A 14,835-nucleotide genomic window follows, 5' to 3' on the forward strand; every position below is an offset into this window, starting at 1 on the left:
TGAGTGGTTTTTCATGTCTGCCTCACATCACAGAGGTTGGCCCTCTTGTGTGTTCTCCATGTGGTTGCATACCTTTTCTCCAGGTTCTGCGGATTTTTCCACAGTTTTATATGTGCTCTGCGATCAGAGACAGATGACATTGGCCCTTCCTGCAATGACAGCATTTTGGGATTCCCCTCCACAGGGCCTCTTAAGTAGCTCGTGCAGGCTGGTGGCTAATCAGGGACCTGAAAGACAATTGATACAGTTCCAAATGAAAGACACAACTGGAAAACACTCCAGAATTCCAAAATCTCCTTGATCCCCTTGCTGGCACAAGCAAATGTCCACAAGTGGCAGTTAGTCTTATGTTACGGTGTGCATCAATCCAGTTCAGGTTTTAAATGCAAATACCTCATGAATGTGTTTATAGCATCAAGGCCTTTTGACTTTGTTAATAAGCTCTGTTTGAATAAAACCTTGTTCAGAACCTCAGTTTCAACAACAACCATAATACATGGTATTATGTTGTTAATAATAATAAATACAATTATTAAGCAAGGAAAGACAACCTTATTCTTCACACAACCAAAAGTACAACATCTAAAATTGAGAGCAAACCGAACTGAAGACATTCATAGAGCAGAGAGGAAAAAAGTATCTTCAAATAAATACTAAAAGAATGTAAATTGACACATGTAACCAAAAGATTGAAAGACATTTGGTTTAGATAATGGATGGGATGAAACAATAGCTTTCTGAAATATGAAAAGACCGTTGAGTAAAATTGATTTTAAAAATGCTTAAAGGGGAAGTCAACTCCAAAGTTGTCTTTACAATAACATGTTAGATGTGTCCCCACTAGAGTAAACATGGCATTCTGATTAATAATGCATTTGGGGATATGGAAATCAACAGCGAAATCTCAGCTGGCAAAAACGTTGCCACCTTTGAAAATGACATCACATTTGATCAAGGCTCAGATAAAGACCAGTCACAGCTCAGCCTTCAAATGTCACATGACCAAACACTGAAAACAGGTGAGGGTGATTGGTCATTAACCGAGAACGGAGCAAATGCAATGTAATTTTACTTGACAGCAAGTTTCACAATGACCACTGATCTGAGATGAATTAAAATGGGTGGATTTTGATGCTTAATCCATATTCCACAAAGACAATGTTGATGAGAATGCTGTATTCAGACTTGTGGGCGTACAAAGACCATGTCAAGAAAATTTGGGTCTTTATTTACCGTTTGAAAACTTCTGCTTCCCATGTTTGTTTGTAGGCACCAGCTGCTCAGCTCCTGCTTTTGCCTGCATTCCTTCAGCTGAAAACAGCTTTTTAGTTTTATTTCTCTCGACCGTTCCTCGATTCTTTGGGTGTACAAATTTTATTTTTCAGCATTTTTGTTAACTCGTCATAATAACCTGAGAACGGCCCTGATAATTATCACAAGACTGCCATTAGCAACAAGACGAGAAGAGAGATATACCTACTGTCTCCACTGCTGAATTCCACAAAGTTCTTCAGAAGACGGCAATGCTGGAGACAAATATGCATCACTTCAAAATGGTTGTGGAGCCTATTGGGAAATCAGGAAATGAGTCCACGCAATCAATATCTCCAAACAGTGCACACAAGCATATTGACAAGAAGCTAGCTCCATCCACCATCCATCATTGGAATTTGCTCGGAGCAAAGACAAAAGTGAGGAGTTAGCCAGGCCTTAATTGTCATCAAAGAGGAATTCCGTTGTCTCATGCAAAATGTCACATCAACACCAAAAAAAAAAAAAAAATCACTCTTGAACTTTGTCACAGACAAGAAAAAGGAAACATATTTCATCTTTCAAAACACAGGCAGTGAACCATTTTCACGACCATAAAGCGCACTGAAATGGCTTAAATTTTCTCCAAAATGGACAGGGCACCTACTCATGCGGGGTACCTTATGTATGCACTAAGTTCCAAAAGCTGTGACTGTTGCCAAGTGACTTTGATTAGCGCTTTGCTTGACTGACTGATGGTGTGCCGATACGCTAGTTAGGTAGAGGAAAGGTTGATGTAATTGAGGGCAGCATGTGGATGTTAAAGGAGGCAAGGGGGATGTGTGCATGTGAACGAGGATGCTAAAGGCACACCCCCAGCAGGTTTAAAGTGACATAATGTGCATTGTGCAAAACATCAGCTTGATTAGGACAGAAAAGCACAGTTTAAACTGCAAGCTATCAGTTACGCAGAGGAGCGTGGTAATTGAGCAGCCACAGGAGAATTCAAGATCAACGAATCTATGGGGCTTAGTGCGTTTGGTTGATGAAATCATGCATTCTATCCATCGGAGCAAGGACTAGTGTGGCACAGGAACATCCGGCACATTACAAGGAAAATCTATCTTCCGCTCCTACTGCAGGAAAAAAGATTGCCAACCACGTCACCAACATGGACGAGGTGCCACTCACTTTCGACATCGCGGTGAACCACACTGTAGAGAGGAAGTGGACCAGATACTTCCATTTAGCGCTGTTATATGTCAAATTCCCATTACAGGGGCCATAAAGGTGATTGTAATCACAATAAGCAGGAAATACCTTGAACAGCATACTACATTCAAGTGTTTGAACAGAGAGGGGCTAGAAAATCACACTAAGGAATAAATTTCTTTAACACCTGTAAAGCCTTAACTGGTGACAAACTTCTATGTTGCAGGAAGAACACAAGGTTCTGTGTTTTGCAAATGGCGTGGCTGTGTTTGTTTGTTATCATGAATATAAAAGTATTTAAAATCAACTGTATTTTATTTCCATCTTAAATTCATTTACATTGTGTTTTCCAGCCATATCCGAGCTAAGTGCTGACCTAGGTTGCATACCCTGCTATGCAACTTCTTTTAAGTAGTAGTTCATATAGGTACATGGCTTATTTGCATGTGCACTCCCGATGTAGAAAGACACAGGGCGAGAGGGTGTGTCATCCAAAGATTATTCTCTGACATTATGCTATGACCGTGCTTCTCATTCAATGACTGACAATTTTTCAATTTTTGGGGAACGTCATCCTCTCTTCAAATATGATGAGGATTATCTTAATAAGGAAGGGATCAAGTTACGTCACTGGTTGCCATCTTCCATAAAACAAAGGGATTCTTTTTCCACAACATCAGGTGAGATGAGAGTCTGGCTCCACTCTGAAGGCCCAACAAACACAAAAATGAAAAACAATGTTCCACACCCCTCGTTCCAGACCCCATCCACTGCTGGATTTAACTTTGTATGTCTGTGTTTCGATTTCCTTCATGTACGATGACGGCTGTCGCTCATCTCGGCATGCGTGCGCATATGTACACGTGTGCGTGGTTGGGCGCCCGCATGTTGTGTGCATGTGTGTATATGCTTGCAAGCATATGCGCACATGCAATCATATACACACACGGTTCAAGCATATACACACACAGGTCAATCACATGAGTTTCGTCGCTTCAAAAGTCGATTTTTGGTCAAATATGTAGCAAGCTGACCCAAGTAAGTAACCTCTGCAGCTCGCATGCAGTCAGTGCCCTGTTTTGAGTGGCAACAACGGAATACAAACCAGATTTGTAGATTGTTCAAGAGATGGCATCCGAAAGGTCCCTGCACTAAGGCACTCAACAACATGCATAGTAAGAGAAAAATGTGATTATATTTTTATTTGTGGACTTAATTTTTGAAAATGACTGGCCTGTGGTCTTAGTACTGTATGGGTCAATTTGCGTGTGTGTGTGTATGTGCGTGTGTGAAAGGGATGTGATGATGTTAATGTGTGTCCATGTGCATGATGTGGCTCTTTGCAGTAACACAGTAAAAAAAAGGCTTGTGGTCTCTGAGTGGTTGGCCATCCCTGGTATACACTGTACAACATTCTTCAGATTGAATGGCAAGCATAGAATGCATATGATTTGGAAGGGGTACTCTCTTAAAATGCAATTATTTAGTTGATCTCTGATTATTTTATCAGCATTTTTTTTAATTACAGGCATTTAGAAGATGTGATCTTTGATTGTGGGTGTCAGATCCGCTGGCTGCAGCTATGGCAACAAAGGGGAGACATGGGGCTAAGTAGCCAACAATTATACTGTGATAATCGCTCAAAGAAGATACTGCTGCAAGAAATGAACATAAGTAAATGCGGTAAGTTGATATACACAGTATGTTTTACATACTGTGTCTGACATTGCATGTGTTATGTTGCTCCTAGCTCAATATACATTTGTATGAAAAAGTATGTACAGTAATCCCTCGTTTATCGCGGTTAATGGGGACCAAAACCATGCGCGATAAACGAAAATCCACGAAGTAGAGTCCAATTAACATAAACAGGTAAAAAAATATATAAATTTTTTTTTAAATCCGCAAACGGTCCGTGAGAAGCTCCAAAACAACAGCGAGTCACAAAATGTAAAAAAATTACAGATATATAAATACTGTGTATATATATATATATATATATATATACACTGTATATATTTGTTCATGCTTGAAAAAATCCGCGATGCACTGACCCCGCGATAAATTAACCGCGAAGTAGCGAGGGATCACTGTAATGTGAGTATGAATGAATAAGTATGAAGTTGTAAATGTTGAAATGAAGTTGTAAACATCTACTTCTGGAGACATGTCTGCTGTCATGACTCGGACAAGCCGAGTAAAATCTGGATCCCAAAAACGTAGACGTAAACAAGGTCTCCGAAACAAAAATAGGTTTTAATGCTTATAATCGCACCGATAAAGAGGTAACAAAGCGCTGGTCAAACAGGGACCAGAGAGAACATTAACGAATAACAAAAAGCGCTTGCACAAAAGGCAAGGGAGAAAAATGAAGACTGCGAATACAAACGAAAACAATGTATCCAAATACACGGAAGAGAAAGCCAAATCACAAAACCAAAATCGTACTTACAAAAAGCAGATGTACCGAAATTGCAAAACGCGAAACACGACGAGGTCAATAGCACAATAGTCCATGAGCAGCGAGAATAGCAATACCAAAAACAATTCTCCGATACAGGTGCAATGCAGAAGAGACCTTAAATACAGTGTTCACAAATTAAAGATTGGCAGCAGGTGCGTGCCGAAGTCCGCTAAGGCCACCTGCTGGCCAGACCAAAACAGGATCATAACAGTCTGCATTCCACCACAGTGGACAGCATCGTTAACACATGTGTAACTCACACTGTGTTCAGACTGCATTTTACTTTTATCCTTGCTATTAATTGTCATCTAATCAGTGTGTTAGTTAGTATTATTAAATGAAAACATTGGAACAGTCATTTTTTAAAATACCATATTTTCAGCACAGTAAAACATTTTGGATTGTCAGGCGCCCCTTCAATGAATAGCATATTTTAAAACTGTTTTCATATAGAGGGCGCACTGCATTGTAAGGCACAAAAAAAAGAAGCGACAGTAGTGACTGAATTTGCACTATGCATCCACTAGATGGTGCTACGCTAAATGGAATATAATACAATACAGCTTTATCTATATAGAGCCTTCACAACCTCTGCAGCTGTAACAAAGCCATGAGAACTGGTCAAGAACACAGACTTGAAACATAAATACAAATGGCATGACAAAAGAATAAATAAAAGAGAAGATATGAAGATAATTGATTCAACAAAAAAATAGACAAACCTCGTGGACTCAAATGCACAAGGGGCTAAATAAATAATATTACTTGTCTACTTCTTCATTCGTTTAGTCAGTAGGTAACTATGATTTTGGTATTATCTTTGTTTCATAATGGCTGCGCTGAACTCATAAAGTAGTTGTCTGTTTGAGTGTTTGAGTGTTTGTTGGCAAATGCACACGTCAATTACTGTCGGGCAGAAACATTTCAGGTTACAATTGGTTTTTGCTCATAATCACCACGAGATGGCACATCATTACTAACAGGAGAAAAAACTCAACATAATATAAAGCGATTGTAACTCCATACATCAGGTGCACTGGATTATAGGGTGCACTGTTGGCTTTTGAGAAAATTGAATGCTTTTAGGTGCGCCCCATAGTGCGGTAAATAGGGTAATAATTGCTTTCTCGACTGTGGCTGGCTATCTCCTTCAAGCTCAGAGGCCTGGGAGGTTTATAGTTCTGCTGAAGAGCTGAGCTTTTTCCAAGGGCTACATTCTTTTGTAAGGCGATGTCAGACGTTATGTATGGTATCTGCTGGAGCCATCCACCCAGTTTGATGGTTAATGCCAGTGCTCCGACTGGCATTACTATTCATTACCTTTGCCACCCACGTTTTCTCTATTTTATTTTTCCTTCAGTAATTGGTATTTCTCCAGTTGTTTGTGTTCCTTTATCCGGACTTTGCTATCGTTTGGGATTGCAGCAGAATCCACCACTGTCTTCTGATGTTTTTACAGCACCACTATGTCTGGCTGATTAGTTATAAACCAGTGTACCAGTTCAGATCAGAAAGTTGCATCAGGTTTTTGGCCAGTTTTTTTTTCAACCACTTTTAATTCTGTATCCCGTCTTGATTATGGGCCCTTGAGACCATACTTGGTACATACTGTATGTTCTGGAACACTATTCCTGCAACATGATCATGTAGCTCCATGCAACCCTTGCCTGCCAGCACGTTACCTACTCTTGTGATATGCTGCATTGTCTCTGGGACTTTCTTACACAGCCTGTCTGACGTGGCAGAAGCCAGGCTCTATTGATCTTATCTTGAGGGCCTGTTCACGTGCTGCTATGATTATGAGTTACTCTGTGTTGTTTTCCAGTCCAGCCTGTTTTAGCCACTGGCAAGTTTTTATCAATCTCTGCCACTTCTTAAATTTGACGGTGCTACATGCCATGCAGCGGCTTATCTTTCCATCGCTGACCTTACAAGGCTTCTGTTGCCTGAGGCATTTGCTCAGCAGATCAAACCCTGGAGGCCATCTTCTTGATGTAATTTTGGAGACCTTTGCTTCTTCAGGTTATTTATTTCATACCCAAGCCTGTCTAAGATGACAGGTGAGGTACATATCAGAATATATCAGTGGTGTTCTCTGTTGGAATATTTACCGGTAGCTTATTTGCTCTTGTACTAAGCTGTTCTGTTTATGGGGCATGGAACCCAATTCTGATTTTTGGGGATGATGAACCACCCTCACTCTGTGCTGACTCTCTATTTTTTAGCCTCTTTGGATCACAGATGAGATACATTGTGTGAGGTACATTGTACTTCATCTATCTCCAACTGTGATAACGCCTTCCTATTAATGATATGTGAACAGTGAGCTCGTAGTGACATAATGACATAAGGACGTAATGACATCCTCCTGGCAAATGACATTGGAGACCATGTGTGTCTAGTTTTATTGGACGTAACTGCAGCATTTGATACAGTGGATCACAGTATTCTGCTGACTCGTTAGCACTACCACCAATGCCCACCAAGTGTTACACTTGAGTGGTTTAGGTCCTATTTAGCTGACAGAAATTTTTGTGTCCGCCTTGGCTGCTCTGAGTCACGCACTGCTCCCCTGTCATGTGGTGTTCCACAGGACTCAATTTTGGGGACTCTGCTGTTCTCGCTGTATCTGCTCCCATTGGGTTACATCTTAAGGAAACATGGTATTCCCTTCCACTGTTATGCACATGACTTCCTGATCTATGTCCCACTGAGCAAAAAAGACGCCTTCTCATTAAGGACACTTCTATCCTGCCTGGAAGAAATCAAAACCTGGATGGCACAAAATGTCTTGAAATTCAATGAAAAGAAGACGGAGGTGATACTGTTTCTTCCAGTGGCCCTCATACACCGCCATCATGTAGACTTGGGCCCCCTGTCTCCATAACTTAAGTCAACAGTCTCAAACTTGGGCCTGAAACTGGACAGTGATTTGTGACAAGTGACAAACTTGATCGGCAAATTGGTGCCATTGTTAAATCCAGCTTTTTTCACCTTAGACAGCTGGCCAAAATAAAACCTCTCCTCTCTCATGAACACTTTGCGACAGTAATTCATGCCTTTGTCACATCCCGACTTGATTACTGCAATGCCCTTTATTTTGGAATCAGCCAGTCCTCCATTAAGCCCTTTCAGCTGGTCCAGAATGCCACTGCTCGCCTCTTGACTGGTACTCGTAATAGGGAGCACATAACTCCTACTCTGGCATCACTTCACTGGCTCCCCATACATTTTAGAGTTATTTTCAAGATCCTCTTATTTGTTTTCAAATTTCTAAATGATCTCGTGCCACCTTACCTCTCTGAGCTCATCCACCCCTACACACCTCAGGTCTGGGGACCAGACATTATTAGAAGTACCAAGAACTAAACTGAGGCTCAGAGGGGATCGAGCCTTTTCTGTTGCTGGTCCCTCTCTCTGCAATGACCGCCCACTGAACATTCGGCAAGCCTCCTCGCTGCCCATCTTCAAAACTCACTTGCATTGTTTGGCATTTGACTCAGCATGACTTAGACTTGCTCTTGGTTTTACTGTTTGGTGCTTCTACCATCTTTATTCCCGATTTGTTTTACTGTTTATTGTATGTGTTAATTTGCTCCATGTACAGCACTTTGTATGCAGCGATGGCTGTTTTAAAGTGCTCTATAAATACAGTCTAGTTGAGTTGAGTAGTTCTTGCTCAATGTGGGTGTGGGGTATACCAAAACAACCAAAGAAATAGAAAAGAAACAGACATAATAAGTAAAACTTGAATCAGATTTTCTCTGTTATGATGGAGTAATACACTTTTTCAATGGTGCTCTGTAGTCATCTCCCCGTTTTCATCTTCCTCCCTGAAAGTTAACAAGCAATAGTTTCATGCTTTTTTAAAGTATTATATTTTTTTCTACGTGTCTTTGTTCACCGTCTTGTCCTGGGAAGCAAAGACAAAAGTATTATAAAGATGATGAGATTTATTTGAAAAAAACCTGGAGGGACACCGCTCACAGATCTGTCAAGGGAGAACCAATTAACTTGAAGTTCTACCCCATTTATACAATTTTTTCCAGATCTTCCAGAGATCACCATCAGCCAAACAAACATCACAGTTACTGAGGGCAACAGTATAACCACAACATGTAATGGCTCTGGATCACCATTTCCTAAAGTGGACTGGTCTGCTTCTGGTTTGCACTTGTTTCATTCACAAAAGGTAGGGGTTTAAGTAATTGAAACTTTTTTTATTTTTTTGGGGGGGGGGCAGGCGTGTTTGTTATACTGTCGTAGAATTTGATGTAACAGAAAAACTCCAACATTCTGTCACATTGCAAGGTAGTGGTGGACCCCAAAAAGCAGGCAGGAGAGAGGAGCAGGGTGTATTTGAAGAAGTGTATTGATAAAACACAGAAAACTAAATTCTAAACAAAGTCATGAAAACAAAACAAATCCAAAGTAACAAACAAACACCATGGCTGAAACTAAAAACTCTCAATAACAAAAACGTGACCAAAACAGGACTGAAGCTAAAACATAACAATGAACTAAACGTGACTGAAACAAACATGACAGAAGCCAAGAGCAAACAATGACCCAACACTGACTGTTTGGGCTGGGAGTCATTTTAAAGCCCTAATTACCTATGACTAACAGGTGTGCAGCTGCCAGGGTAGCCCTACAGTGCTACCTGTTGGTCTCTAAACCAAATCATGACACATTCAGGTCAAACTTTTACTAAACCTCAGCTTTGCCACTATACTCATTTTAAAATAAATCAACAGCATGCATGCAAATACAATACAATTAGTATCACATGTATTTTCACCAGCCACAAAATCATGACCATTTACACAAAATAATGCATCCATTAAAGGTGCTCTATAAATTATTCTGCACTTCGAAAGTAAAATGTTCAATTTTAAAATACAATGTACCTCATTAACCCAGTGTGTATATGCACATTGATGATTCACATGGGTGATTCACAAATATCCTTGCTGTGATTGGCTGGTGAACAGTTCAGGGTGTGCACCCCATACTGCCCACAGACAGCTGGGATAGGTTCCAACACGCTCGCGACCCTCATGAGGATAAACATATTAGTAAATGGATGGATGGACCAATACTCAGTCATCTTATTACCTCTGTGTCCCAAATCCGAGACGCACACTTTTCCCGCAGGACGCACAGTTCCAAATTATGTGCGTTTTTGGGATGCAAGAAAATTTCTCAGTAAAACAAAACACAAAAAAAATCCGGTACATCTTTTTTTCCAGCAACGCAGTGTCGCATTGCTGGAAAAAAAGCAACGCGGCAATGGCCACCATTGTTGTTTTGATCTTGCGTGAAGTAATCTCGCATGACGAGATTTCCGTTCTCATGAGATGAGATTGGCGAAATCAGCATTCAACCTCGTGGAAAGCAGACGATTGTCAAGTTGTATAACGTTAAAACAAGTGTTGCGAAAGTTTATTGCGGAGATATCACAGAGGAAGCAGCTAAAGTTGGATAGTTGTTTTGTGATAATAAGTTGTCTTTGAGAAAGCCTTGCATCATTGGAAGCAGGGTAAACAGAGGATAATTTATGAACTCAAAAGACTGAACCATGGGATGAAATAACCTACTGCATGGCAAATCTTGTATGCCTGAATTAATTAATTTTTTGCAGCATTTGTTTATAAGAAATAAACCTATTATCAATGGATATTGTTGTTTGTGTTATGATCATATGCAATTGAATAAGTAGACCGTTTCAGAATTCGATATTTGGGACTCTCTAAATGCATAATGGGACTCATACTTTTCTCATCAGCGATTCCCTAGGACTCACTGGAGTTAAACTGCAAAATTATCACTGAATACTATATCTCTAGTCCATATTTGTATTTGTATGTTTTTGGGAACAAATTTAAAACATTCTCAGATCATCCCACTGCGCAACTTTTACCTAAACTGCACAACACATTCAAACTCATCAGTCATTTATAACATCAATAATAATAATTTGAATGATAATAACTGAACTTGACACTCTGCTATTGAGTTGGCTAATGTCCTACATAACTATGAAGGCACTTTGCATCGCTTTCAGCATTTTGCCGTTCAAATGTGTGTATGTGCGTATGTACTATATGAATGAATCAGCTGCTGTCTGTGTCCACAGTTGTCACTTAACGAATAGAGTAAGCTGATCACACACCTGGAAAAGATACAGAACCTCTGCCATTTCCTGGTTCATCCAAGCCTGAGTACACATGAACGTTCCAAAAAAAAAGTTCCTGACATTTACAGTTGACAAACAAACAAAAAATACCTCGCATAAAAGGGTGCTTGCTTGTGACATAACACCAACCATATTTATATTTTCTCTCAGTAGTTCCAACAAGGGCGGCCCAGTGATCGACTTCTAGCCCGTCAGCCTTTCAGTGCAGAGCTGCACTGTTATAACAATGGATAAATGTTTGTCCTTTAGATTATTGCTTTATTGTCCTCTGAGATGCAATGAGTCTCCCTGTTTCAGTGTCTTTAAAACTGAAGCTCATCAGAATAACCTTTAATGGCCAAGTATATAGAACATACAAGCAATTTGTCTGTGGTCGTATTGCAATAACAAGCAACTACGATATACAAGAGGAGTACATGAGGAAGATGGCCCAAAGTGATGAATTGGTATGTCTGAGTGAATGCCTTGGGAATGCCACGAAACAAAATGAGAGGAGCCGGTGCAGTGAAAAAAGTTCCTGCACCTCAGGCAACAGAAGGACGCTAACTCAGCTAAAAGCTATGATGGCCAGTCCCTCCCACCCCCTCCAGGCCACCCTGACAGCACTTGGTAGCTCCTTCAGCCAGAGACTGTTACACCCGCGCTGCAAGAAGGAGAGATACCGACGCTCGTTCCTACTGCTGTCAGGCTGCTGAAAAAATAAAATAATAATAATAATAATTAAGGCGGCCCGGTAGTCCAGTGGTTGGCACGTGGGCTTCACAGTGCAGAGGTACCGGGTTCGATTCCAGCTCCGGCCTCCCTGTGTGGAGTTTGCATGTTCTCCCCGGGCCTGCGTGGGTTTTCTCCGGGTGCTCCGGTTTCCTCCCACATTCCAAAAACATGCATGGTAGGCTGATTGGACGCTCTAAATTGTCCCTAGGTGTGAGTGTGAGTGCGAATGGTTGTTCGTCTCTGTGTGCCCTGCGATTGGCTGGCAACTGATTCAGGGTGTCCCCCGCCTACTGCCCGGAGACAGCTGGGATAGGCTCCAGCACCCCCCGCGACCCTAGTGAGGATCAAGCGGTTAGGAAGATGAATGAATGAATGAATGAATGAATAATAATTAAATGATGTGAAAGACAATTGTAAATAGAACTGCGATTTTTATCCATTTTGTGTTTATATTGCACTTAATTGAACGGTGTTTGTTGTTTTTTTTTTTGTTCCTTCTTTCTTCTTCCTACCTACATTCTTGCTGCTGGAGGCTGTAAATTTCCCCAGTGTGGGACGAATAAAGGATATCTTATCTTATCTTATCTTATGTACCATAAATTGTGAAGTGGCTGAAGTTGAGAAATCCTTCCAGTGACTGGAAAAAGATTTCCTCAAAAGAAAACGCGAATGCGGTCATTGCTTCAGCACATAAACATAGGTTAATTGCTGATACTGTACGACAGCAAAGAGGATCGCAGGTGAAGGCTGTGTAAAGATGTTTTTGAAAGAGTCCAACATGTGCATTGCATAAAAGCAGCTTGTTGCATGTAGACATAGAATGCCATCTCTAAATAGCTGACATAACTTACAATCACTGGGATATGCTGGACCTCACCTGCAATGTAAATGAGGACAAGCACAAACAAAATTGATGGATGGATATTTCTTCTTTAAATTAATTTGATTGCTAAATTACGAAACCTTTATTAATCCCATAATGTCACGTCCCGTGTTTGCCATAAAGCAGGGGGACACGCGCTTTATTTGGGCGCTCTGGCAGTCAACTCACTGCCGGAGTATTCCACGCCATGCCATTACTCTTACTGATCACTTCTCGATTGATCATTGACTTAAAGCCTAGTGGCTATTATTGCGTGTTTCTTACCATCGAGTGTGAGTTTATATCGTTCACGTAAATATTTCTCCTTGCTATTTTTCCGCAAGTGTTTTCTGTTGTCTCCTTATTTATTTCCTGGTCCTTATTTTGACCAGCGCTTTCTGTTGTTCACCTAGACGGGTATTTTGTGTTTATATTAAATCTCCTTTTTTCACTGACAAACATTTTTCTGTGTCTGCTATTTCGGGGATCCACTTCCTATTTTTGTTGTGCACGAAGCGATCATTCTGTCGCTTCGGGTGTAACGTGACACATAACAGGGGACTTCACATCATTTCAGCAGCAATAGTTGATGGAGGAAATCATTTTTAAAATAGTTAACATGCAGTCGGAACAGAAAATGTACTGCGTATGTGCTTCAGCACATTAATAAATATACATTAAAATGATGATGATGATGACGACGGTGACTGTGTTCTCCTTCCAGGCGAGAGTCGATGAAAACAACACTGTTCAGTCAATTAGCATCACTTTGGTAAATGTCAGCAGACATTACAACTACTTCCTTCTGACCTGCAGAGCCACCAATTTGGTAGGCAGGACCAACGCTTCCATTCTGCTTAATGTTCACTGTAAGTAATCTCACACACACACACACACACACACACACGCACACACACACACACACACACACTCACGCGCGCACACACGTGCAGATAGACAATGCAAATATAATTTGTACTTGTGTGTTACTGGAATGCGTGTTCCTGTATATTGTGACTCATCTGGTTCTTTGAAAGGTTGACATTTGCAGTGGTATTAACCTGCACTGAATTATACATTTACACGTATGTATGCGTTTGTTATATGAAGTTTAAATGTTCTGCACCTCTTGTCCGCAAAATATTATGAATATGTCAATATGAGTCAGGTGTTCGATTTATAATTTCATCACAGAATATGTTCATGCTCACCTGGTGTTTCTTTCCGTAAATCACAAAAATTAAGATAAACCATACCTTGCACTGATACAGTACAGTGGGGTGCCACCCCACTAAGTACTTGGTGATCGGGACGACGCTGAACGGGAAATATCAATGGATCGCGTGAGGTGCCCAAAATTGTGGGTATCCATTGGTTTAAGTAGGTTGAATGATGGCAAAATGATGGTACCCTTAACTTCATTTTGCTTGCACAACTTCTTGACGCAATAACTGTAGTCGAGCTGATTTTTGTAACTTTGAGTGAGGTTTCTGCACCTCTCAGCAGGTATTTTGGCCCACTCTTCATGCACAAACTGCTCCAGCTGTCTCAGCTCCTTCCACAGATGTTCAATAGGATTTAGATCAGGGCTCATAAGCTCCCTTCAGAACGTTCCACTGCGCAACATTAGCCTTTTTTAAGCTGTGTTTTGGGTCATTAGTCTTTTTCAAGACCCTTGGCCTGCTGCTCAGGCCAAGCTTTCCAACCCTAGATGGCATATTACTCTCCAGAATATCCTGATAGTTTTAAGATTTTATTGGTTCCTGTACAGTCAGGACACCCTGTGCCAGATGTAGCCCCACAACATGATAGTGGCTATTTCATGTTTCACAGAAGGGACTTTGTTCTTCTCTTGGTATGCTTCATTTTTGCATTGGTGAACATGAAGGTTATGTTCTGTATCTTGCCAAAAGGTTCCAGGTTTGTCTCGTCTTATCCAGAGGAGATTCTCCCAGAAGCTTTGTTGTTTATCAACATCAGGGCTCAACAGCACACTGAATATGCTTGCAAATGTGGCCACCTTTTAAGTGTGTGATGATAAAAGATTTCATCCGGCTTCAAACACGGAATTGGATATAATGTATGTGTTATTGGCTGATCCCTTGGATCACTCGTGCCATATAACAGGCAGAT

The 14,835-nt window shown here is 40.8% G+C and overlaps 1 protein-coding gene across 1 annotated transcript in view; it reads left to right on the plus strand.

Moving 5' to 3' along the window:
- Positions 1 to 14,835, plus strand: part of LOC127597659 (NT-3 growth factor receptor-like) — a 74,644-nt gene that overhangs the window by 24,167 nt on the left and 35,642 nt on the right. Inside the window, exons 5-7 of the mRNA XM_052060854.1 lie at positions 3,992 to 4,146; positions 8,977 to 9,119; positions 13,427 to 13,571. Of these exons, the coding sequence (XP_051916814.1) occupies positions 3,992 to 4,146; positions 8,977 to 9,119; positions 13,427 to 13,571 (443 nt within the window). The remainder of the gene's footprint in view (positions 1 to 3,991; positions 4,147 to 8,976; positions 9,120 to 13,426; positions 13,572 to 14,835) is intronic.

Source organism: Hippocampus zosterae, chromosome 3 (genome assembly GCF_025434085.1).
Source record: "Hippocampus zosterae strain Florida chromosome 3, ASM2543408v3, whole genome shotgun sequence".
NCBI classification, from domain to species: Eukaryota; Metazoa; Chordata; class Actinopteri; order Syngnathiformes; family Syngnathidae; genus Hippocampus; species Hippocampus zosterae.